Below are 25528 nucleotides of genomic sequence, written 5' to 3' on the forward strand. Positions count from 1 at the left end.
CACAGGAACTCATGAGTGGAGAACACAGATGAGTAAATAAATAATGACAATACAAAGTAGCCACCAGCTGCCAAGAGTAAAGGTAACAGAATTTTCAGAAAAGAACATTTGAATTTGAAAATGGTAGGTCAGAAGGGATGGCAGTATAACTTTTCAGCAAGATGGATATAGAAGATTTCAAGAGACCATTGCTTTCTATGTAGCAAAGAAGAGAAAAGCACATAATTTTTAAAATTTGTATTATTTAAAAACCATTGAAGAACTATGTCACAAAGAAGTTTAAATGAATTAAGTTCAAGAGAAAGATGACCCTTTCCTAGACAAGAAGAAGCTAGTGGCCACTGGTATCCCTGGGAACATTAACTGAGACTGGAGGCCTAGCAAGACAAAAGAGCAGACCTACTTTGGTCCTCCGAGAAACCAGTTGAACGTTTAATAGCCATATGTGAGTTTACATGACAGATTGGAAGATGGGATCCTCTAATATGGAGCTTGTTCACCTCATGCCTAAATTTCATCAGGACTTTTACTGAGTAACAAGTGATTAAGAAAGTTGGGACTAAGCTAGAGAGAGAAAGAAAAATCTTAAGTCTTGCTGCGCTTAGGTGTCTTAGCCTTGCTAGAGGAAGAGACATATTTCCATCCTCAAGACATTAGAAACTGGAAGTGAACTGGAACTAAATGAATGGGCAACTCGGCTCCAACACAGATAAACTCCTGATTGTATTGAAGAGATCCGCTCTTTAGCTGCTTGACAGAGGAAATGAAGTGCCTTCTCTGGGGGAAAGAAAGTATTACCACCTTCATTACCTATTGTCCTTTTATGCACAGTGTCTGGGGAAAATAAAAATATTGAGAGACAAAAAGATAGGAAAATGGAATCCGTAATCAAGAGAAAAAATAGTTGATATAAGCAAACCCACAAATGACCCAGATATTTGAATTAGCAGATAAGAACTTTTAAAACAACTGTTATGCTGAAGAATTTGGAGGGAAAATGGTCCTAATTTCATTTTTTTTTAAAACAAGAGCTAATTAATAACCCAATATTTAAGCAGTATAAATGTTTATACCTGTATTCAACTTTTAGTTAAATAAATGCATAATTTAAAAAATATCTTGTTTTGAATATTTGTTGTTCAGAAGATGAGGGTAAATCAAACCAGGCAATTAGATATTTCAGATAAGAATTTTTAGTGGAATAATTAAGGTTATCATATATGCTGCGTAGCTACCTATATATTATACTTTAAGTGTAGAATAAGCATCATCCCGAGGTGTTTTGAATACCAGCAGAATTCTTAAGATACTACATTCCGGTAAGCCCATGTTTCTTTGCAGTGGTAGAAATAAGATTATTTTTGCTTTTACCACATAGAAGAGAGCACACCTAGCAGGTCAGTCCTGTTACAAGAGAAGATTGCAACATAGAATCAGAATAGCAAAGTTGATCTTCTTTGGGCCAAAGTTGGAGGAGGACTGGCTTTCAGTGATAGAAGGGGTTAATTACTGATTGTATATGGATTTAAAGATCTGAAGTTCCTTCCACATCTAAATATGCTCTTCATTTATCTGCCAACAGGTACAACTGTAACTGCTTTAAGATTGTTTAAGAACCTACCTGTAAGAAAGCAATTTTACTCAACTACTAAAAAATGTAAAGATGAAATAAAAAAGGTCCTAGATCTCCTCATAAGCTATGGAATACTTAAACCTGACTTAAGGATTCTTTTTATACATAACAAGGTATGCATTATTGTATTTCTGTAAGATCTTTTTGGTATATGATATATTAAAGGAACAATGTATTTTATCTAAATCAAACATATAAAGAGTCTTCTTAAAATTGTCCTCATTTGTTTAGTTTGATCTCAGTAAATAAAGAATCTTTATTTTGTTACTTAATATCTATATAAAATCTGATGGAACCTTTCATTTATTAATTTCTAAGATCAGAGATTCCCACCTACAGACTCTTCCACGCAAGCAGTGTTTCTGTGCTTCCTAAATATGAAGATAAATAAAGACTTGTTCTTTTCCTTTAAGGAGTTCACAATTTAGTGACATTTTCCACTATCTATTCTAATCCCTTCCTTCTTTGGAAGAGTTTATTTTTACAGGAAACTCTACCTTATTTTCTCCTGTTTTTCAGAGCCGGGCTGATGAGGAACTCTTGTTGCTGTATGAATCTTAGGGGAAAGAAAGGCTTACATAATTTCTGATTATTTTGTTTTTCATAAAGTTTCACATATGTACCTTGAAATAGTTCATGGAAGGAGAGTAGAACCACACAGCGGAAGTGTGGAATCCTGGTGCGAAGTAAGGAATTAACATTTATTGAGAACCCACATAATGCCAGGACCTGTGTAGGTACATTAAACTCCCATAAACAATCACATGAGGTAGACATACCAGTTTTGCAATTGTCCTCTGAGATGAACTCAGGAAGGTCAAGTACTTCACTCCGTGTTGCATGGCTGCTAAACTGTGATGGGATTTGAAACGAACATGCCTACAGAGTGCAGGTCTTTACCATCTGTTGCTTCCCATTGTGATAGTACTTTATCTATAATAATAAAAGCGTAATATGCCAATTAGATCGGACGTCCTTCCGGATGACCTTCCAGACAAAGCAGGGGCTGCAGCCTCAGGACTGAGGAAGCTGCTCCGCTGCGAGGGATATAGGTAGCCAGGGAGGGATCCAGGCAGCCAGGGAGGGATCCAGGCAGCCACCGGGGCTGTGAGGGAGGGATCCAGGCAGCCACCGGGGCTGTGAGGGAGGGATCCAGGCAGCCACCGGGGCTGTGAGGGAGGGATCCTGGCAGCCACCGGGGCTGTGAGGGATCTAGGCAGCCGCAGCAGCTGCAAAGGCCTATTCTTGCACAAATTTCGTGCATCGGGCCTCTAATATTTATATAGTTCTTTTCCAGGTTTCAGAGCACTTACAAAACTTTTTGAGTCAGACTGCGTTATTTCTATTTGCACAGGGAACTTGAAGTTCAGAGTGATGAAAGGATTTTTTTTCCCCAAAGCGATCAAAGGAAAAATTTTATTTTCTAGTAAGTAATAGTGCTTAGGTCAGAACTGTTTTCACCCAGTTTTCTTTCTACTCCACATGTTTTCACTTGTTAAGGTTTTGTATTAAACCAAGCTATGGTAGAATATTTATGATAAAAGTCTTTGGTCATTAAAAAAATAAAAAAGAAAGAAAAACATTAAGAATAGTCAGCCACCTGTTGCTGTTGGCATAGAGCTCAACCAAATGATACTGTGAGATCTCTTCCAGCTCTGCCATGCTGTGATTCCTCAGGGTGTCAATGGGTGGAGGTTCGTCCTGCTAATACAAATAACACGAGGACCTCTTGATCCAAAGGATGTTTACTAATTAAAAGTTGAATGTAACCAATTAAGAAAAGATCAGAGACAGAAGAAATAGTGATCAGGAAGAGAAAAGTGATGGAAAAGGTAAAATATTAAGATAGGAACTATATATAGAAGTGAGTACAACTAAAGAAGAAAGTTAAGTAAGAGAAAACAATCAAAGAATAAAAAGATTATTGCCTCATGTAATGGAAATGAGTATTTAAAGTCATTTTATATATAAAATGAGTATTTATATATGTAAACTTTGGATAAGTTTATATTTTCTCAGCCCCTATAAGATCATCTGTATAGGTATTTTAAGAATGAAAAGTAGAACTTTATAATATACTGCATCTTATTGGTGTTGGAGGGCAACGTGTCTGAACTGACATTGAGCGAACACGAGCCCCTCGATGGCCTTCAGTGATGTCAGGCCCTGGAGAGTGTGCTGAGCGTGTCGTGCCGGGATGTCCGACTACCAAAAGTCTTCCCGTGACCTAGGCATTAGCTCTATTACACAAGGGAACCACGGACTAAGCCACAGCAAGCAGTCTCTCTTCAAGCCTTTTTCTCTTAGTACAAATTGTTTTTCTACTTTTTGTTTCTTAATAGTGCTGTTGTGCCTCGAATTTTAAACTATATTGTTAAACTTCCAAAAACAGCATTGCCACATTTTCTTAAATCTTTTTGAACATTGAGTGCAGTTCTGATCGTAGTCTTTTTCTTTTAAACATGCTTACTCTTACCCTATTTTATGTGCTTTTCTGAAGAATGTTTGTGCCTTTGCTTAAAATTTAAACATTACCATGTCGGCATCTTTTCCTTTTTTGAAAAAAATTTTTGCTGTAGAAGCAAACAATCACATTACACATAATATGAGAAGTACTATTGCTATTTTGACATCTTGGATTAGATAGTGTTTCTTCTTTTTATGAAGGTTTAACCTGCCAAGACATTCTTTGAATACTGATAATGTCAATGTTCTTGCCAGTATGGTTATGTTAGAAAGAAGTGTTTTTCTTCTTTCATCATCATGTTCCTTGAAAGCGTATTGAATAATAAGACAGCTAAAGGGAAATAATTCACAAGTGGATTCAGTGAGTTTATTCAAATAATTTACAAGTGGACTCAGTGAGTTTATTACTTTGAGAAATGCTAGAGCCATTCCTTAGGACGAGCACTACAATTTTCAGCTTTAATTGTAATAACTGAGTTCCTGTGAAGTCCTGCAGCATATATTTTCATTTATAAAGTAATTTTCCATAATTAGAAGTTTTTCTCCCTGTGATAATACCTGAAACCAATTTACTATTCTTAGCTGTTTCATATGTATCTGAGTAAGTCTATATATCACTAGTTCAGAACATAATGCTAAATGTATGAGTTCAGATAAGAAATACTTTCATACTTTATGCTTGTTGTTTTTCTGTGGATATTTCTTTTGCCCAAAATATTGTTTGTAGTTTTTAAAATTGTTTGGAATTCAGTTTTTGTCTTCATAATTAGAAGCCCACTGATATTGCAAAAGCTAAATTGGATATCGTTGATATAAAAAGGTTTTAACTGGTACAAAGGAGAAGTAATTGAAGGAATGACTTCCCACATCCCCCACCTCCATGTGATGAATGCTAAAGTTTATTTGGATCAGTTTAAGTATTTTTGAGGTTTGGAAGAATGGTGTTAGCTTTGAAGAGTTGACTCTCTAGTGTCCGTCAATCTGGGAGGAGGCAGGGCCTTAGTCAGGAACAGAAACCCAGGAAACTGGCCATGGAGAGTTGGTGGCTCCCACTGGACAAAGCTTTTGGGTTTCCTAGGAGGCTACTCTTCTGGGGTGGCGGTCAAAGATTTGGGGGTGGGGGTGACCAAGAATGAGAAAGGGGCTAGTTTATTGGATTATGAATTAAAGATAAGTAAGTGGTCATTTATAATCTGTCCCTTACATTCAAAGATGTTTTTTTGCATCTTTACCATTGTATCCTTCTTTGCATCTTTTAGTCTTTTACTCCAACATGTTTTTTTTTTGTTTTTTTTTAATATATTTTATTGATTTTTTACAGAGAGGAAGGGAGAGAGATAGAGAGTTAGAAACATCGATGAGAGAGAAACATCGATCAGCTGCCTCCTGCACACCTCCCACTGGGGATGTGCCCGCAACCCAGGTACATGCCCTTGACCGGAACTGAACCCGGGACCCCTCAGTCCGCAGGCCGACGCTCTATCCACTGAACCAAACCGGTTTCGGCAACTCCAACATGTTTTAATGTCCCAGTTTTGTGTCAGCTGTGCTAGGAGGAATCAAGGAAAAGTCCTCTGCCCACCATTGGATCATTGCTACAGGGGCACGCCCTTCTCCCCATCCCGGCCAGGGCTGTGGAGGCAGAGTAGTTAAAGAGAAAGTTCAGGTGAGGGCTGTGCTTTAATGCTTCCTTTTGAAGAAATTATTCCTTCAGTTCCAATGTTGAAAGTTTGGGTGGGTTTTGTTTTTGTTTCTTTTTCAGTTAATGAAGGCAGATGTCTCTTTAGATATATTTTATTTATTTATTTTTTGAGAAGCTGAGCGATTTTAATTTATTTGTTTTTATAACTTTATTTTTATTGTTGACACTGTTACAGATGTCCCCATTCCTGCTCCCCTTTGCCCAGCTCCCCCGGCCCCCTGATAATAATGCATCATTCATTCTCCTTTGGCTTCTTCACAGCTGCTAGATTCAGAGCTTTGAGTAGGTGCTCTGGAGCAGTTATGTGATGGCCTGCACTCGGGAATAGCTTACAGTATAAGTCAGAAAATACTGCAAAAGTGTCTGAACATTTAATAGATGGAAATAATGAAAACTTGTTGAGTGGTTGTTGAATGATATCGATCAATACTATAGACATTGAGAGGACGGGACCTTTGCTTTGGGCTAGAACAGTCAGGGAAGACTTTCTGGTGGATGTGTTCCGAGGGCCTCCGCTCTCAGAATAAGACCACTCCTCTCTCTTCTATGCCTCCATCTGCAGTTGTCAGCTAGGATTCCCACAACTCAATCATGGCAAGACCTTAAAAGTCAGAATCTTGCAACTGTTACCTGCTTTGGGACTATCAGCCCTAATATCATGTTTTTATTCCTGTTGATGTCAGTTAACACAAGAAGCCTGGGTCTCCCAAATCATCCCTTATCCCCCTGGACTCTTGCTCATACAAATCATTGCTTTTCCTAACTCTGCCTCTCACACCTGGCCATCTATAGTGCGCCGTTTCATGTAAGCCAAGTAAAATCTCCCGTGTCCTTAGCCTTTGCTTCGCTCACGTTGCTCTAATGGAAATCTGGCTTTTCTGAGAACCTTGTATCCCTGGCAGCCTTTTCAAATGCTGACTAAATATCTAAATGATGACTGAATGGCTAAAATCTCATTCAGCTTTGAATCTTGCTCTTTAGACTCCTAGATTATAATCACTATAGTGAATTCAGTATCCCCATAGGTAGTCTTTTCTAGAGTCTCAGGTCTTTTACTCCTCTTCTCCAGTAATTTTTGTTCTCCACCCTGCCTCGGCCACTAATTCCTGCGGCTACACTGTAGGCCTAGTCATTGTCCAAAACGACACCTCCATTAATTTCAGTGTTAAGTAGTTTACCTCTGCCTGCCACCTCCGTCTCTCCAGCTAACTCCCTGCCAGTCCTTAGACTCTATTGGACCTCTGATCCTTGACTCTGCTGCCTTTTAACTGTTTCTTGTCCCTGTTACCCTCAGTTCTCTCCTTGCCCTACTACAGTACGTTGTCCATAATTAGCATTCCTTGGAAGCTCCTTCGATATTCTTGCTCCTCTCTCACTAAACTGTACTTGTTTGACTAATCAAATCCTGGTTAAATCCATCTCTTTCTCTTCTTGGTGCCTAAGCCTGTACAGTTGGATGTAGCTGGAACACATCTCCTGACTAGTACCACTTTAGATCATGATCACAAATCTTAGTGCTTCCAAGTGTTCACACTGTGTTTCTGTAGTCAATTTTCCCTTCTGGTCTCCTACCAGTGCTTTAAAGAACTTTATCATGGATGCAGATTACTTGAGAATCTTGTTAAAAATGCAGGTTCTGATTCAGTAGGTCAGGGAGGGCTTGCACGTCCACATTTCCAACACGTCTCCAGGTGCTGCAGTTCTGCTGGCTCATTCGCCCCGTTGGGGGATTCCTAGAAAGTTACAGAAGAGAGAGGCTGACTTGGGCCACATGACAGGTGTTATTGATTCAGTACAGTAGAGGCAACATGTAAAAGTGATCTCACCTAGGACCTCCTCCCCCAGGGTGGGTGCACCATAGGGGGACTCTACTACAGTCAAATTTGGTAATACAGATAAATGGATCGCCTTCTAAGTAGAGAAATATTGTGAACATTAACAATGTTGAGCGGTGAATAAATCAATTTAGGTGAGTAGGTATCTTCTATCTATATAAAAGCCTAAGCAACTGTTACTACCTGTCAGCCGAACAACCAGTCGCTATGATGCACACTGACCACTAGGGGGCAGACACTCAATGCAGGAGCTGCCCCCTGGTGGTCAGTGCGCTCCCACAGCCAACCTCCCGTGGTCCCACCTCCTGGCCAGCCGGCCCCAATCAGTCCTGATTGCCAGCCAGGCTGGGACCCCACCCATGCACAAATTCGTGCAGTGGGCCTCTAGTTTTATATAGAGGAAGATAAATCTTGAATGATAATTTGAGGCTAGGTTATAAAGGGTTCTGAATGCGCGGCTGTCTTTTTTTTTTTTTTAATGGAAAATTGGGAGTAGGGAAGTGACTTAATCCAGTGGTTCTCAACCTTCTGGCCCTTTAAATACAGTTCCTCATGTTGTGACCCCCAACCATAAAATTATTTTTGTTGCTACTTCATAACTGTAATTTTGCTACTGTTATCAATCGTAATGTAAATATCTGATATGCAGGATGGTCTTAGGCGACCCCTGTGAAAGGGGTCGCGACCCACAGGTTGAGAATCGCTGGATCAATGTGTTACCCTCTGGCCATTAGTTTGGCAGTGGTTACAGGAAAGAATTATAGTAGGCTATAAGCAGTGATACTAGTTAGGTTATGTGTTTCTAGAAATTGAGCCTTTGCTTCTAGGTTATCCAGTTTGTTGGTATATAAGTATTCATATAGGCTCGTGATTCTTTTTATATGTATGGCATTAGCTGTAATGTCTCTTCTTTCATTTCTAATTTTATTTGAGTCTTTTTTTAGTTTAAGGGTTTGTCAGTTTTGTTTCTTTTCAATAAACCAACTCTTAGTTTTGTGCATTTTTTTCCTGTCTTTTTCTATTGTATTTATTTCTACTCTGTAATCATTGTCATTTTCTTTCTTTTGGTAGCTTTGGTCTTAGGTTGATGTTCTTTTTCTAGTTCCTTAAGGTGAATAGTTAGGTTGTTTATTTAACATCTTTTTTTAAGGTAGACAATGAACTTCACTGTTTGTACTGCTTTTGCTGCATCTCAAGAGTTTTGGTATGTTTTCATTTGTATTTATCTTAAAGAATGTGTTATTTAATTTCCACATATTGTGAATTTTCCAGTTTTCTTCTGGTATTGATTTTTTGTTTTATTCTATTGTGGCCAGAAAAAATGCTTGGTATTTTTTAAACTTAAATTTGTTTTGTGACATACTATAATTTACCCTGGGGAAATAGGAGCTTGGAATGAATGTGTATTTTGCTGCTGTGGGGAAGAGTGATTGGCGTTGGTCTATTAGTTCTATTAGGTCTGTAGTGTTGTTATTCAAGTCCTCTGATTACTCATTGATCTGGATTTTCTATCCATTATTGGTCTTTATCTGAAAAGATAACAACTAGAGAACCATGTGGAGGATGGAGTTGCATTGCAAAGGAGATGGTTGGGGTAGCTTCATTTAGAATGAGAAGTAAAGGCAAGTTTGGAGAAGCAAAGTCTTATGAAAAACAAAATGTAATAGATAAGGTTCCCTATTCAGTGAGAAAAAAAGAGGAAAAGCTGAAATCAAATATTGTAAAGCAATAGCAGCTTGATTTGCAAATAACCTTTTCCATAAAATTAAATGTGGGAGGGAGTGCTGATTGCCTTGGGGTTCCAGGTTTAAAGAGTTGTTTAGAAAGGCCGATCTCAAGACCTCCTGTAAACAATAGTAAGAAGTACGGTAATCTGGAGGCAGTTACTAGTTTGCCCAGGGGTGGGCAAACTTTTTGCCTCGAGGGCCCCAATGGGTTCTTAAACTGGACCGGAGGGCCGGAACAAAAACATGGATGGAGTGTTTGTGTGAACTAATATAAATTCAAAGTAAACATCATAACATAAAAGGGTACAGTCTTTTTTTTTTTAGTTTTATTCATTTCAAACGGGCCGGATTCGACCCGCGGGCCGTAGTTTGCCCACGGCTGTACTAGACTCTGGTCAGGTTCAGAAAAGCCTTCGAATGGGCTCTTGAGAAAGACAAGGCAAAGGCATTCAAAGGACATGTAAGGTTGATAAGTCATCAGAGGTCAGAAAAAGCTCAAAATGGGGTGGGGAAGTGGGAGGGAAGGCTGGGAAAGTTGCCTGGGCCCACATTCTAAAGGCCCTTGTCTGCCTTACATGAGAATTTGGATTTCTTGCAAATGGCTAAAAGGCAATACAATAAGGAGTTTCTAACAAAATGAGGTAATTCTCATGGCAGTTGGAGGAGGGTCAGATGGCGTTTAGTAGTGTGATTGAGGTGGCTGGGTCAGTGTGCTGGGTAGTTGCGCAGAGCATAGGGAAGAGGGTCTAGACAAGAAGAACATCTCTCATGTAGATGTGACAAGAGTTGATGAGCAATTGGAAATACTCTTTCTTGTTTTAAAGATCACTAACAATGAGTATCTACCATCTCCCTTTGAAAGTTATGCAAATATTGACTATGTTTTTAAATTTTTATTTACTTTTTTAAAATGAGTCATACCTTTACATGGTGCAAAAGCCAAAAAATATGAAAAGTAAAGTAAAAAAATTACTCTCATCTTTATCTCTTGTCTGCCTGGCTCTTATAAGCAACCCCCCCTCCCCCCCCCCCCCAAAAAAAAAGAAAGAAAAGAAAAAAGGTAAAGTTACCCATTTCTTTGTAACTTTCAGGGGAAGTAATTATGCATACTCTATTAAAAAACTGAATATAAAATAAAAAAATTTAAGCAGAATAAAAGTATGAATAAGAGATTTTAAGTTAAGAGTCATGCTGAATATGTTTTATCAAGATAGAATTCTTTTAAAAAAGTCTCAGGCTACTTAGAAGAATCAAATCATAACTTATTATGTTAATAGAATGTGATATTCCTTAACACTAGTATTGATGTTGTGATGGGATAATCATAATTTTATACTGAATCAAAACGTTTAACACTGTCTTAGTGATAAGCTTCTGTAGCTAAAATCATTGTCAGATTGCCAGGGTGGAAGAAGCTGATCTTCCCTATAATATTTTGTGCCCCTGCCCTTTTCTGATCCAAAGTCAGTACAAATACATATGCAGGAGCAGATATACTGATCACTTATATCAACTTACTAGTATAAGACCTTGGAAGTAGTTAAAACGTCATAGACCATCTGTGCATATAATTGGCACATAATTAGGCCAATATGTATACTTTTTATTTCATATTAATGAAGGAGTCTCCTTTGCTCAGACAGTCTTATTGGCATTGCCTTTATTAGTTAACTAGAGGCCCAGTGCACGAAATTCATGCATGGGGGGGGGGTCCCCTCAGCCCAGCCCGCACCCTCTCCAATCCGGGACCCCTTGGGGGATGTCCGACTGCTGGTTTAGGCCCAATCCTAGGGCCTCTGGCTCCTAATCGCTCACCTACCTGCTGGACTGGTCACCCTGAACTGCCCCCCGCTGCTGTCCTGGTCGCCCCTAACTGCCCCCACCTCCCACCAGCCTGGTTGCCCCTCACAGTTCCCCCGCCAGCCTGGTCGCCCCACACAGCCTGCTTGTTCAGTCGTTCGGTTGTCCCTCACTAGCCCCCCTTCCAGCCTGGATAGAGGCAGCCATCTTATGAGGGCGTGAGGGTTGATTTGCATATTGCCTCTTTATTATATAGGAGTGTGCATCATCTATGTGCAGCATCCTTTTCCCCATTATCACAAATTGCCTTCACATTTGAGGTATACTAATTAAATATTGAGTATTCTCATCTAATTTTATTTCCTTCAAATAGTACATGTAATTAAGTAGGAACAGTGGCAAGATATATTTATATATCTTCAATCAACTACATGGTGTGCATGTAATAATATATTTTTGATTGAGGTGTTTTTTGCACTGTCATCATACTGACTAGAGTCAGATTCTTAGTTGGCACATCTAGATGCTCCAACTTTGTGTGACCTAAATAGGAAACATATGGGGGCATGTGTGTTTATTTTTAGCACAGGTTAAGCTTTCGGCCTAAGGGCAAAATATATGAAAACTTCAGGAAGTGAGAAGAATATCTGTTTTAGAAAATAATATAGGATTAATTAAATGGTAAGGAAAGCAAACTAAAAACTACTTACTATAGAAAATGTAGTATTTAAAAATTTAGTTTCTTCTAGATTCTTCATTTTTAATTATCATTTTTTTGTCTATTTCTTTAATAATGGATTTTGCCTAATAGTGAAGATTGGATTTGTTGGGAGACCTCTTTATCATTTATTGCTAGCCCAACTGTAAGGCTAGTTTAGAAAATGCTTCTAAATTATTGCTTTGGTGCAATAGTTGCCTGCTGTGAAATAATACTCCAGAACTACTAGCAGTGTTTACGTAAACATTTTTTTTCACATTTAATGATTTTCATGTTTCATAGCTTTTTTAGAACCCATTTCCTCAAGTAACCTTTTTATAATTCTATGTAGCTATTCAGCAGATCAGGCAGTGAAATAGCATCTTTATATATTAATCAACAAAGATTTCTATCTTAGGTCTCACCTGAGGCATCACTCTAATACAAACTAAATAATGTGATGTTTACATTACAAGTATCACAGGCTTTAAAGCAGGAATTTTGAACCATAAGTTTTCTTGAAATACTTTCACTACTTTATTTTTAGCATATTTTCTATATGTGTATGTCAGTATCAGCTAGCATAACTTTGAAGAGATAAATTATTTTGTGAATAAATTTTTATTGACAATTTTTTGTTAAAAGTAACTTGTGATATGGAAAGTATGGAGCAGGGGCAGGGGGTCATTTCACTCCAATACAGTTGCAGATTATTCAGAACTTGACCTACTTGCTGTTATTTTGAATATTGTCCCTTAAAGCACAAGCTCCTGGCTCGCTTAAAATAACAGCCTTGATAGCAGAAGCAGCACTTCTTTGTCTATTTACAAACACACAGGCAGTGCAGATTTCAGTCTGGCAGTTCCTCCAAAAATAAAGTTACTGCCTTACCTAGCAGTTCCACTCCTTGGTATGTACCCAGGGGAAATGAAAGCACGGCACACAGAAACTTGTACATGAGTTCTCCTAGCAGCATCATTCATAATAGCTAACAAGTGGAAACAACACAAACGCCGTCATCTGATGAAAGGTCATTCTAATGTATGTCCATGCAGTGGAGCCATAGGGAGCCATTGAAAGGAATGAAGTACTGATGGGTAAACAACATGGGTGAACCTGGAAAACACTGTGCTAAGTGAAAGAAGCCACTCACAAATGCTGTGTATTGTATGATTGCATTTATATGAAATACCCAAAGTATGCAAATTTATAGAGACAGAAGGTAATTTAGTGATTACTTAGTAGGAAGAAATGGGGGTGACTGATAATGGGTACAGGGTTTCTTTTTGAAGTGATAAAATTGTTCTAAAATTAGATTATGTTGATAATTGCACAGCTCTGTAAATGTAAAAACCATTGACTTGTATACATAAAATGAATGAATTGTAATGGTGTGAGTTATATCTCAAAACTGTTACATTTTTTTAAAAAAAGAAAGTCAAAGGTTGCTTTGGATTTCCTAAAGCAAAATTACTACTTAGTTACTAAGACATGATTCCTAATGTGTATGTGGTATGGCAACCAGCAGTCTTAATCTTTCAAAACAAAGAGCTAGTTTTCAGCTCCACTAGAGTTACTTTTCTGTAGGAAAAAATGTACCCATTTCCTCACTCCTTCAACAAATTGGTGTTTATTGGGCCCCGACAGTGTTCTTGGTGCCAGGGACCCAGTCACATTCCTGCTTCTCTGCGCCTCACCTTCTCAGGTTCTCAGCCACCGTGTCACATCTAGTCCACCCCGATTCCTTCGTCTGTCCCTCCTGACCGCCACCTCTGTTCTTAACTTGATCTCTCGACACTAGTCGCATAGGACTACGTCTTCTTTCTTAGAAACGTCTTTGTTCTGTGCACCGTCCTGTCCTGCGGCTCTTCCTGTCTCCCTGACTACACCTTTGCATGTATATAATAGGTAATTATTAAGGTAATTTTTAAAAGTATGCATTATTCCAAATTATTATTCCAGTTCAACTATTTACAGAAACCTTATAGAATAGTCTATCCTTAATCAAATAATACCTTATTTAGAGGAACAATTTAATTTAAATATGTGCTGAAGTATATACTCTGAAGTTTAGAAGAGGGAGAAAATTAATATATAATGAAACTGTGTTATGCCAGGCACTGCCTTATGTGTCTGCCTCCATTATATATTTTCATTTCCCAGCAACTCTGAGAGGTAAATATTCTTAGTTATCATGTAGAGAGGAGGAAACCGAGGTTAAGGGAAGTGAAGTCAGTTTTACACTGCAACGTACCCAGCTACTAAAATTCAGAACCAGAGCTCTGTCAGCCTTTTCATGCATCTGTTCTTTCCATGCATCTCTTCTAAACGATCCTGAAGATATAAACGGAGGCTAAATATAGAAATCAGTGGTGCAGTGAATGTAGTCAATCTAAGTTATCTGTGTCTTTTCTCCCCAGGCAGTGGTTTGGCAGAAAACGAGAGCATCCGATCATAAGATGGCTCTCCTGTCTGTTCTGGGGACTGCTGTCATGAGCAACATGGAGCCTTTTCAGTACCACTCGGAGGAAGCTCAGGTACACACAGAAATGGTCTTTAAAAGTCTCATTGCCAAGGAAACTGTTACATTATTTCCCAATTGCAGGTTTGAGGGGGCAAGAGCCTTTAACGATTGTACTTACATTAATTTTTAAATTTTTTAAATTTAGGATGTCATCTATTTACTTTCCACTATGAAAGAAAAAGACTTTTAACTCTTACTTTTTTTTCCCTTTCTTGTTTTAAATATATACTCCAACTTCCTTTTCTTTTTTAAAAAAAATATTAATTTTTTACAGAGAGGAAGGGAGAGGGATAAAGAGTTAGAAACATGGATGAGAGAGAAACATCGATCAGCTGCCGCCTGCACACCCCCTACTGGGGATGTGCCCACAGCCAAGGTACATGCCCTTAACTGGAATCAAACCTGGGACCTTTCAGTCCGCAGGCCGACGCTCTATCCACTGAGCCACACCAGTTAGGGCTCCAACTTCCTTTTCTTGGTCTATCACCCTCAGACAGTGTTTCTTGAGTTCCTAATATATTGGATGTGGTTATTAACACCCCACTCTTATTTCTGCTTGCCCTTTCCTCTCCGTCATGTCAACTCTACTTTTATGTTACCAAGTTTAATAACCAATTTTCTTATGTAACCACTAGAAGCCCAGCACGCAAAATCGCACAGCCCCGCCTACCCTTGCACCTTGCCACGCTTGCAGCCCTGCCCATCCGTGCTGGTCTTTGGTCCTTACGGTGTTAGGGCCACAGGCCTTTTATAATAGAGATTTCTTAAGTCTTCCATAGTTTGTTTGAAGATTGATTATAAAAGTTGAAACTATATATGGGGTATACAGCACTATATAAATAATCTTCATTACATTCCCTCTGTAGGGATCTAGTTTTATGTCTCTCTATGCCATGCATAGAGAATATTCCCATTGCCCCAATTAAATGGCATTTCTTTGTTTCTTTCCCCATCAATTACATGAAATTTGTCATGTTTTTCTTTGCCTCTTATATGGACTATCTTATTTTTCATTTTTCTGGACTTTCCCAAATTTTTCTTTCTTTTTTTAGTGAAGAAACTTACTTTATTATGTCAGCAATAAAATCTTTCAGTTTTCTAGCTATTACTGGTAACCCATTTCATTCCATTCTTTTTGCACTCATTGTTCCCAGACTCACTTATTTCATATTTGGATTGATTGTTTCAGGCATTCTCATCCTGGGCTTTCTTTTCATAGGAGTACTCGCTATTTCAACTATTTCTGGTGTCCCATGCCTTCCTCTTTTTTGGAATTCATTGTTGTTTATCTGATATACATTTTTAAATATCTTTTGCAGAGGTAAACTTTCATGTCTAAGTGACTTTATTTTTCACTTTCTCTTGTTGATACTCTGGTGGACATAAAATTCTAGATTAAATAATTTTTCTTTAGAGCTTTGAGGACATTGAATATCTTTGACCGTCCATTGTTGCTGATGGGAAGATTAATATATTACAATTCTTTCTTTCTAGGGCGAGGCAATGTGTTTTTCTACCTGAAAATTTTAGGCTCTTTCCTTTATCTTTCTTCTTAAATTTTATGAGGATATGTGTAGGTGTGTGTCTTTTATTATACATTTGCTTAATATGCTGAGCTGTTGGTGTGAGACCTGAATCTGAAGACTTTTTTTTTTAATGAAAGCTCCCTATTGTTGATTAGGACCTCTTATTTTTCTTTTGCTTTTGTTTGTTTTTTCCCCCAAGTTTTTCATCTTCCTTTTTTCTGTAAGTTTTTGGAGATCTCTCTGATTCTTTTACCCCATCTACTGAATTTTTTTCTTATTCTGAAAGTGCTATGTTTAATTTCTAAGAGCATTTTAAAGTTGTGTTGCTTCTTAGTAACTTATTCTTGTTTTATGGATACAAAATCTTGAATCTTTCTGAAGATTATATCTTTTTGTCTTTTAATTATTTGTTCCTTAAATAATCATTTTTCTTAGGAGGCCAGTTTCATTTTGCTTATCAGGTTCTTTTTTTCCAAGCCTCTCATTCTTTCGCTGTCTTTTCCCCTGAATAGCAAGTCTAACTGGGAACTTGGTGTTTGTGGCTGTCAGGCTCCACTTCAGTGTTAAGTTATGAAGATCCTGGTCCTGGTCCTGTTCCTGGAGTCTGGGGGGATCATAGTCCATTAGGGGCTGAGGCGTCCTCTGTACCCATGCGCACTGCCTGGGAAATTCAGTTTATCTCCCTCCATCCCTTCCTCCGCCCCTCCTCCTCTTCCCTCCTCCTCTGCCCCCCCTTTCTTAGCACGAAATTAAATTGTAATTGGCTTATGGAAGATTGTCCTTATTCATTTCCGTTAAGAAGAGTTCTTTTGTTGTTCTTGTGAGTCTGCTGACTAAGCCTGAAGGTTCCTGTTCTACTGGACAGTTGGCTTCTGGGTTCTGCTCTTCTCCCTTTTCTTAATTTGTGGGAATCTCTTTTCTACGACTGGTTCCCCTCTTATTCTCTTTGCAGTGCTGAGTTTTTAATTATTATTGTTTTAGTAGAGTCTTGGACGGGAACTTGTGCTCACTTAATGCCTTAAGAGTTCTCTCTGCCTCAGGAAGGAGTCAGGCCAGCCTTAGTGGCCAGCTGCAATGCCTGGAGAATGGCCATGATCTGACATGGATCCTGTTTTTCAGAACTCACTGGTTTCGACACACCCAAATGCCACCTAAGACTGGTCATGGTGGCTGACTTGGGATGGTCAGGGTATTGTCTAAATCCCCGTAGGTTCCTGGGGCTTCATGGGACGTTATTGCCTACACTGGTAGCTCGGGAAGCGTGCGGCAGGAGGTCCTTGCTTGATGTCTGTGGTATTGTGCGCTAGAAGTTCTAACTGCCATAGGCTGGTCTGGAGACCAACAGCGTTGGCATCACCTGGGAGCTAATGGTTAGAAACGAAGAATCAGTCCTCATTCCAGACACACTGAATCAGAGTCTGAATTTGAACAAGGTCTCCAGGTGCGCATTGAAGCATGAAAAGTGCTGACATAGGCCTTCACCAGGTATGGTTCCGTGTGTTGATGGGACTGTCTCATGAGCCAATTCTGCAGTTGGGAGTTTTTTCCTCTGATGTGTATTGAGATGTGTTGCCAGATCCATGCTTGCCTATTGATTTTTTAAAAAATCTTTTCTTGAGATAGAATTTCATAAGGGCTGTTGGTAATGTATGGGAGATACCAAAACTTTTGATGCACCTTCATGTGGGTGTGTTGGCATTGAGGCATGGGAGAATTCGGAAGACATGTTGCTGAGGGCTCCAGTCCCATGGGCTATCCGAATGATAAGCTTTTTTGAGTGTGTCTCTGGTGAGAGTAATCTAAATACCATCTTCTGTCGAGACGGGTACTCTCTTACGTTGCTAGCAGCCACCCGTCACCCTTCCATGCTTTCTGGGACTTGTAGGGAGAGTTGTTTTATGTCAGAGTTTCTTCCACACCTTTGCATTTCTGGCCAAAGGCAGTCTTAAGTCTGTTTGCCAGCTGCTAGCAGTTGCCCCCTCACTGCATTTGTGTCCCCATCACACACCTTTACATTGTGAAACTTAGTCATCAGTGCCCCTCCCTGGACTTGGCTGGTAGATGGCCACTGGGGACCTGGGTGTAGAGAATCTTTATGTATCTCTTCCCTTAACGTTAAAGGTCGGTTTTCTTTGCACAGGAACTCCACTTGGGAAGAATCTCCAGTTATCGACGGTGGCCCCAGTTACCCCACTGCTGTGGGACCGTTGGCTAGGTGTTTCCCTGTGTGGTTTTCTTGGCTTCATGGAGCTCCTCCAGTTCTGTTTTGGGGTTTTTTGACATCTGTCTTCTAGTTGATATTATTTTTAGAATTCAGAATTTATTCATTTTTCTATTCTCTTCTAAACTTAATTTATAGCTGTTAGTTTTGATTTCTTTATCTTCTGGGTTATTATAGAATGGATTTTTTTTTCGTTACTCTTTTAAAAGCATGGTAGACATAGTAACGTCAAAGTCCTTTTCACATTCTTTTAATCATTCCTACTTTCCTGAGAGAATATTCTCATTCCCTGCTGTTTTAGATGCTTTGAAATTTTAATTTGCAAAATCACCTTGAATGCACATTTGTCATTTTTGTTGTTTAGAAATTTTTCCCTCTTTCCCTTTCTCTCCCTCCTCATACTTTGGCAGATACTACCCCCCTTCCCAGCCCCAGTTCAGAATGAGGTGTTATAATTAGTAGTTACTGCCTTTCATCCTGCCACGATTTTAGGGACCCTTTTCCTAGCTGATTGGGCTTAGCCTTGTTTTTGTTTTGGAGTTGTGTGTGCTCTTTCTGTGACCCTTGCAAACAGCCACACACAGTCTTTTTAAGCATTTGGGGGGCTGGGTTGGAGGGAGGATATCACAGCCACCCATTTAAGTTGGAAAGACTGGTTTCAATTCCATGTTTTTATGGGTGTGTTCTCTCTCCTTATTTCCATACAGAATTTAATTTCCAGCTAACATAGCTGGTGTCTGATCCTAGAGCACATGGGGCTCTTGACCTCAGCCATTACGCCCTATTACGTTTTTTCACACGTAACATTTTTATGTTTGTCATTTTAAAAAATGGTTAGGTGTTTTGAAATTATTGTAAAAACTAATTTTATCTCTCTGTGTCATCTATTTATAGTTGGGATGAGGGAGCAGGAAATTTCTACATGACTTATCCCATTATCCTGACCAAAGAAAGTACTTAAAGTATTACTTTAGGAACATAACTCCATGGTGTTCTAGAAGTTTACTGAAATGGGAGAAGGACAAGTGTTAGGAAACCAGTTACTGTTATTTCAACAGAATTGGGGTGGAAGAGAAGAGATGGGTTTGACAGATTGGGTAGGTAGCAGGGCTCTTTATCTAATGTTTTATTTTGTTGCACTGATTTGGTCTTGTATAGACATTATTTTTCCATGAACTAGCTTGATTTTCACTTTTTATAGTAGTTTATAAAACTTTGCTGTTTGATTTTACTCTTTCCATATAATGTAAATGTAGTTTGTTAGTTCTTAAGATTATCCTAAGCCATTTTTAAAAGCTCAGTATTTTGGAAGTCATAGTGATTATTCAGTGGCCCATCAAGATGGTATGAAAGGAAAACACTAGCAGTATTAACAATTTCTTCTTCATTTGAGTCTTCATAATTACCTATCTGGGGCAGACTTTTTTTTAATCCACAAGCTTAGTAAGTCTTTTAGAGAGTAAATCGGCTGTCCCTGATGCTCAGCAGGTGCTTTAAGAAGGGTCTCATGTTACCTGTTTAATTATACAACCATTGCTAAGTGCTGTGAAGTTTTACAGTTAATTAAGTAGTATCATTTTGTAATGGATTATCCAGCTTTACTAATTTACTTTTTAAGATTGGCACAATTTGGCACTGTGACAATAATGCACTTAGCGTTCTAAAATTGGTAATGTGTCTTCCTTAAACATTTATTTCCCAGGGCAGCAGTAGCCATAGACATAGGTGGCGGCCTACAGGCTCTGTTGTTAAGGATCCTCATGGTTTCTGGGTAACTGAAAATAGCAACCCCACAGATTCCCTACCTTTTCTAAACCTAAACTGAAAGTTTACTATTATTTAACAGGTTAATAACACATTTGGTTCTGCTGGTTTCAGATAGATTATAGGCCGGTATTTTAAATAACTTGACCAAGATGACAGCTAGTAGTGGAGCTGGCATTTAAATCATGTCAGTCTGTCTCTAAACTGTATTCTTAACGATGGTATTATCTTTAAAGGTAGAAGTGGGAGCATAGTCCTTGCCTCCTGTCCCCTCAGCGTCTCTCTTCTCAGTGGTAATTGTTTCTAGGATCTTTCTTCATTTTCTTCCTTCTCTTCATATTTGTAAAATAGAGAAAGAATGCGTAAAAATAATGAATAAATCATTGGTTTGTTTGTAAAAGAGTTCTCTAAATGAAAAATAAGATAAAATACAACACTGTAATCAATGTCAAAGGGCAAGATATTTTTTAAACTTTATTTTTGCTGTTGACACTATTATAGGTGGCCCCATCCCCCCCCCCCCCCCACCTTGCCTAACTTCACCAAGCCCATCCAGTCCATAGGAGGTAGCTAAGCACTTCATCCAAGTCCCAGACAATAGCCTTCAAGAGTCAAACACTTTGAGTGTCCCAGCTTTGAGCCTCCCTTCCTCCCCTCCCCCCAGAAAAAAGAGGGCCCTTTAAAGTCACTGCTAGGTGTACCCAGCGACCCTCTAGGACCAAGTACGGCAGTGTGGCCTTGCCCGCAGTTGGAGGCAGAAATTGGAGTCTGGACCCTGCACTCCCCAGACTGGTGCTGTAACAATAGGAGTGCTCTTCCCTGGGAAGGTGGTGTCTGGCTCTCCCGGACAGACTGCATTCCCACCCATTTTCACCACCAGATGCTGTGGGGCTCCTCTTCCTGATGTTGCTCTTGGTGGGGATCCCTGTCACCACGCTCCTAGGAGAGGGAGTTTTACAGCCACCAGCACATCTGAGTGTGGGGGCTAGCCTTTTCTGAGTCTCTGCCCTTCTTACCAGTCTCTACATGGCTTCTTCTGTAAATTCTTGCTTATTATATTTCAGTTTAGCTAGCCTTCAGTTGGTTATTCAGGTTGATTGCTTTATAATTTAGCTATAAATCCAGTTTGGGCCGGGAGCAGGTTGGTGTAGCTTCCATGAATTCTGCAGCCATCTTGGAATCCAAAGAGCAAGAGATTTTTAACTCAGGAATAAAACCCAGTCAGATTGGCTTTATAGCATACTCTGAATAAATATAGAAACAGCTACTACTTTATAGGAAAAGGTGGCTGAAAGAAAAGGACAAACAGCCAGAGGAAAGTCACAATATGGGGAAAGAAAATTTTAAATTTGCGTATTAGTGTTTTATTATATAGGATAAGGAAAAGGAGAATTTAAAGTTGAGCAGAGAGAGCAGTATTTATGTCTGTGGCAGTAAAATATATGCCCATTCATGAAGCTTTTATGAATGCCAATTTTTCCTTAACATAGAATTGCAGAAAGAGTTAGAGGCAGAGAACACCAATTTAACATGCTTCCAATATTTTATTTAAAGTTAATGCTCAAGACATGGTTACCAGACCATAAGATGAAAATGTATGTATGTTTTGATAACTTGTAATGTATAGTATGTAGCCAGACCTATGGAACCACACTTATTGTTACATTGCATATTAATTCTATAATTACAATTATAGATTTATCTAAGTGGATTTCTTCCAAAGCATGATGCAGACCACTCTTCCACAAGTCTTTCAACCCCAGAAAGGAGTTTCATCTTTATAAACAGTCGACCAATACACCAAAAAGACATATTAAAGGTAATCTGTTTAAGAAAAAAAGCATTGCTTCTATCAGAAATGAAAACTAGCTCTGTCATTTGTCAACTTGTTACAAGGGTTACTGCTAATACTTTATTCTGAAACTAGAGGCCCAGGGCACTAAATTCGTATACGGGAGGCAGGGGATGTCGAGCCTAAACCAGCAGTCAGACATCCCTCTTGCAATCCAGGATGCTGCATGCACCAGTGACCGTACTTTTCATACAAGTGAAACGCATCTTGCTGTTGTATGGACAGCTACATTTTTTTGCCCTGATTATAAAAAGTATACATAACATGATCCTTCTGAGGCAGTAGTACCATTTTCCCCATCTTATGGGTGGAAAAACTGAAGCAGAGAGAAGGTAAGTAATTGGCTTTGTCACACAGTTATAAGTTACAGAATCAAAGCTGACCACAAAATGTGCAAGCCAGTGTCCATGCATGTCATTGTTGCATCATCCTGTTTTTTCAGTGTTAGAGTAGCCTTTGCCAGGTTTTAATTTTTAAATCTAAGAGACAGTTCCCAATATATAGGGTAGAGTCCTTAGGCCTGGCTGGTGATCAGGGCCAATCTGTGAGGCGACCAGTGGGTGGGGCAGTCGGGTCTTTCTCCCCCCCCCCCTTCCCCCCCCTCCCCCCCAGCACCCACCTTGGCTAGTGGCCTGGCGCTGCCTGCTGGCTGGCCGGCCCCACCCCCCCCATCACCATGTTGAGCGTCTGCCCCCTGGTGGTCAGTGCACATCATAGCAACTGGACGTTCCGCTGTTCACTCGATTTGCATATAGGGTTTTATTATATAGGATAAGGAAAAGGAGAAAGATATACAATATTTATTAAATACTTTTCTAGGTACCTTACATATGATGTCTGATTGAGTCTTTACAACTATGTGATATATTATTTTCTTTTTATTTTTGATGAAAAAATAATTGAAATGTTAGTCACTTTTTTTGGTTTCATAGCCAGGAAGTAACAGAGTTTGGATTTGAACTCTGGAGTTTTTGTTTGTTTGTTTGTTTTTAATATATTTTATTGAGTTTTTACAGAGAGGAAGGGAGAGAGATAGAGAGTTAGAAACATCGATGAGAGAGAAACATCGATCAGCTGCCTCTTGCACATCCCCTACTGGGGATGTGCCCGCAACCCAGGTACATGCCCTTGACCGGAATCGAACCTGGGACCCTTCAGTCCGCAGGCCGACGCTCTATCCACTGAGCCAAACCGGTTTCGGCTGAACTCTGGACTTTGACACTGTGGAGATACACACACACACACACACACACACACACATATCTATCTATCTATCTCTAAATATATATATATAATTACTATTTTTTTAGCTGATTTCAGAGAGGGAGGGAGAGGGAGAGAGAGATAGAAACATCAGTGATGAGAGAGAATCATTGACCGGCTGCTTCCTGCACACATCACACTAGGGATGGAGCCTGCCACCTGGGCATGTGCCCTGACTGGGAATTGAACTGTGACCCCCTGGTTCATAGGTTGATGATCTTTAACTATGAAGCCAGTTGCCTTGGATGTTTGTACTACTTAATGAATGCTTGTACTTCATTCCCATAGGTTCAAGGCCTCTAAATGAATGTTACTATTTAGATACTGATTTTCCTGATAAGCAGTTACATCCACTCAGTTGAATATTCTTCTTTTGGTGGTATTTTATGGATGGCAATATTTATTTATATGAGTTTTTTTGTCTTTTATTCATTATATATATTTCTAGTTAATCCGACGTTATTACAATCTGAAGTGCCTAAAGGAATCTACTCGTTTATATCCCATTTTCTTTCTGAAAATTGATGTTCCTACAGCTAACGTGGATGTAAATTTAACACCGGATAAAAGTCAAGTATTGTTACAGAACAAGGTAAACTTTTTTAGATAAATTTTTGAATTTATGTTATTTACAAACTTATACTATCCTAACCATTTTTGTGTGACAAAGGAGATTTGCTTGTTTATACCTATTTTTTAACTATTATTTTAAATCTTGTCTATTTAATTTTTCTATAATTTCTCCTAACATTTGTTAATTTGTATTTGTAGGAATCTGTTTTAATTGCTCTTGAAAATCTGATGACGACTTGTTACGGATCACTACCTAGTACAAATTCTTATGAAAATAGTAAAACAGATGTTTCCTCAGCTGACATGGCTGTTAGTAAAAAAGCAGAAACAGATGTGCTTTTTAATAAGACGGAATCATCTGGAAGTAATTATCCAAATGTTGATACTTCGAGCATTTCTTTTCAAAATGATGTGCATGCTAATGAATCTGGAGAAAACGTTAACGGTTGTTTAAATCATATTCACGTTCATGACCATTATGATGACCATTTTATTAGTGAAAATTCTAACATGGATAACACTAAAAATACATTTCTGGAGATCCCAATGGATAATTTATCAAGTGAGGACACCCAGAAGGAATATACTGAAACTTGTTTTGTAGGTTCTGTGACGCACACCCAATCAGAAAATGGCAGTCAAGGCCGTATCGATGAGAGTGGGGGAAATGAGAAAGAAGCAGTTCCTGAGAAGTCTGTGGAAATTTGTGCAGATAACTGGAGCAGGGGAAATGCACTCAAAAATGCGATGGGAGAAAACATCGAACCTGTGAAGATCCTAGTGCCTCCGGGAAGTTCAGCACGTGAAGGAAGTGAGAGGAGCCCCCCAAGCCCTGAACAGGGGAATCCCAGTGATGGGTCCTGGAACAAAAAGTCGAACGTGGTGGATCACAAGTCAGGACAGCTGACCGCTTACGATTTAATCAGCCGTCGCGCCATCAAGAAACCCATGTCAGCAAGCGCCCTTTTTGTTCACGATCATCGTGTTCAGTTTCTCACAGAAAATCCTCAGACCAGTTTGGAGGCTGCAGCGATACAGCTGGAGGAACTGTGGAAGACACTGAGTGAAGAGGAAAAGCTGAAGTAAGGTTCCAGAGCTTGCATGGGACCTGAACGTTCAAATATTTCCATCCACTGGGTTACAAAAAAATTTTTAACTTCTTATTTGTGGAAAATGCCTTTTGACTTGGCTAGAGTACCTTTTTTGGCATCACTTTTTTGTTAGAAAATTTTGCTTTTGCTCTGACTGACCCGCTCTTAGCCTTTCCCTCCCACCTTCCCTTCCCTCTGTCCTTCCTTAAATGAGGGAATATATGTTGAGGGCATTCAGTGTACCAGGCCCTGTGTACCATAGCTAGTCACTTCAAATACAGTCATAAGTAAACATTTCTACTTCTAAATGGTGTAGCCTAGGGAGGAAGACAGTTTTACAATAATAATCATAGAATATGATGAGTTTTTTAAATCTTTATTGTTTAAAGTATTACAGATGTCCCCTTTTTTCCCCATTGACCCCCCCCCCCCAATTTAAAAAATATAGGGAATTATGAAAACACTTAGCAGTTGGTCTTAATCTCATCTGTGGGACAGGAAACACTTCCCTGAATAGAAATTAATCAGAAAGGTGTAGGGAGTTTTCTAGAGAGAAGGAACAGCATGTAAGAAGGTACAGAAACTAGAAGCAAAATGATGTTCTTTGGGAACTGAAGGGTGCCCTCTCTGATAGGAGTTGAATTGATGGGAGTGTGATAAAGAAAGATGGAGAAAGGCAGGCCAGATCATGAAGGGGCTCTGTAAGCCATAACAGAGCTTGAGAAAAAACTAGAATCAGGGATTTCTGCTGAGAACTTAGGACAGACTGGAGCAGGAGTACTTCCATCTTCCAGTTCTTCCTTTCTGGTTCTCGTGTCCCTCCCCACCCCCATGATTGCCTCTCCTTCAGTGGA

General features: G+C 39.2%; 1 protein-coding gene across 3 annotated transcripts in view; it reads left to right on the forward strand.

Moving 5' to 3' along the window:
- PMS1 (PMS1 homolog 1, mismatch repair system component) overlaps positions 1–25528 on the forward strand; it is a 66320-nt gene that overhangs the window by 21811 nt on the left and 18981 nt on the right. For all 3 annotated transcript variants that reach the window (XM_081095401.1, XM_081095400.1, XM_081095402.1), the window contains 5 exons: positions 1583–1746; positions 14281–14397; positions 21592–21714; positions 23459–23602; positions 23782–24665. In XM_081095401.1, the coding sequence (XP_080951527.1) occupies positions 1583–1746; positions 14281–14397; positions 21592–21714; positions 23459–23602; positions 23782–24665 (1432 nt within the window). The remainder of the gene's footprint in view (positions 1–1582; positions 1747–14280; positions 14398–21591; positions 21715–23458; positions 23603–23781; positions 24666–25528) is intronic.

This window comes from Myotis nattereri (genome assembly GCF_964212035.1).
Source record: "Myotis nattereri genome assembly, chromosome: 7".
In the NCBI taxonomy this organism is placed as follows: Eukaryota; Metazoa; Chordata; class Mammalia; order Chiroptera; family Vespertilionidae; genus Myotis; species Myotis nattereri.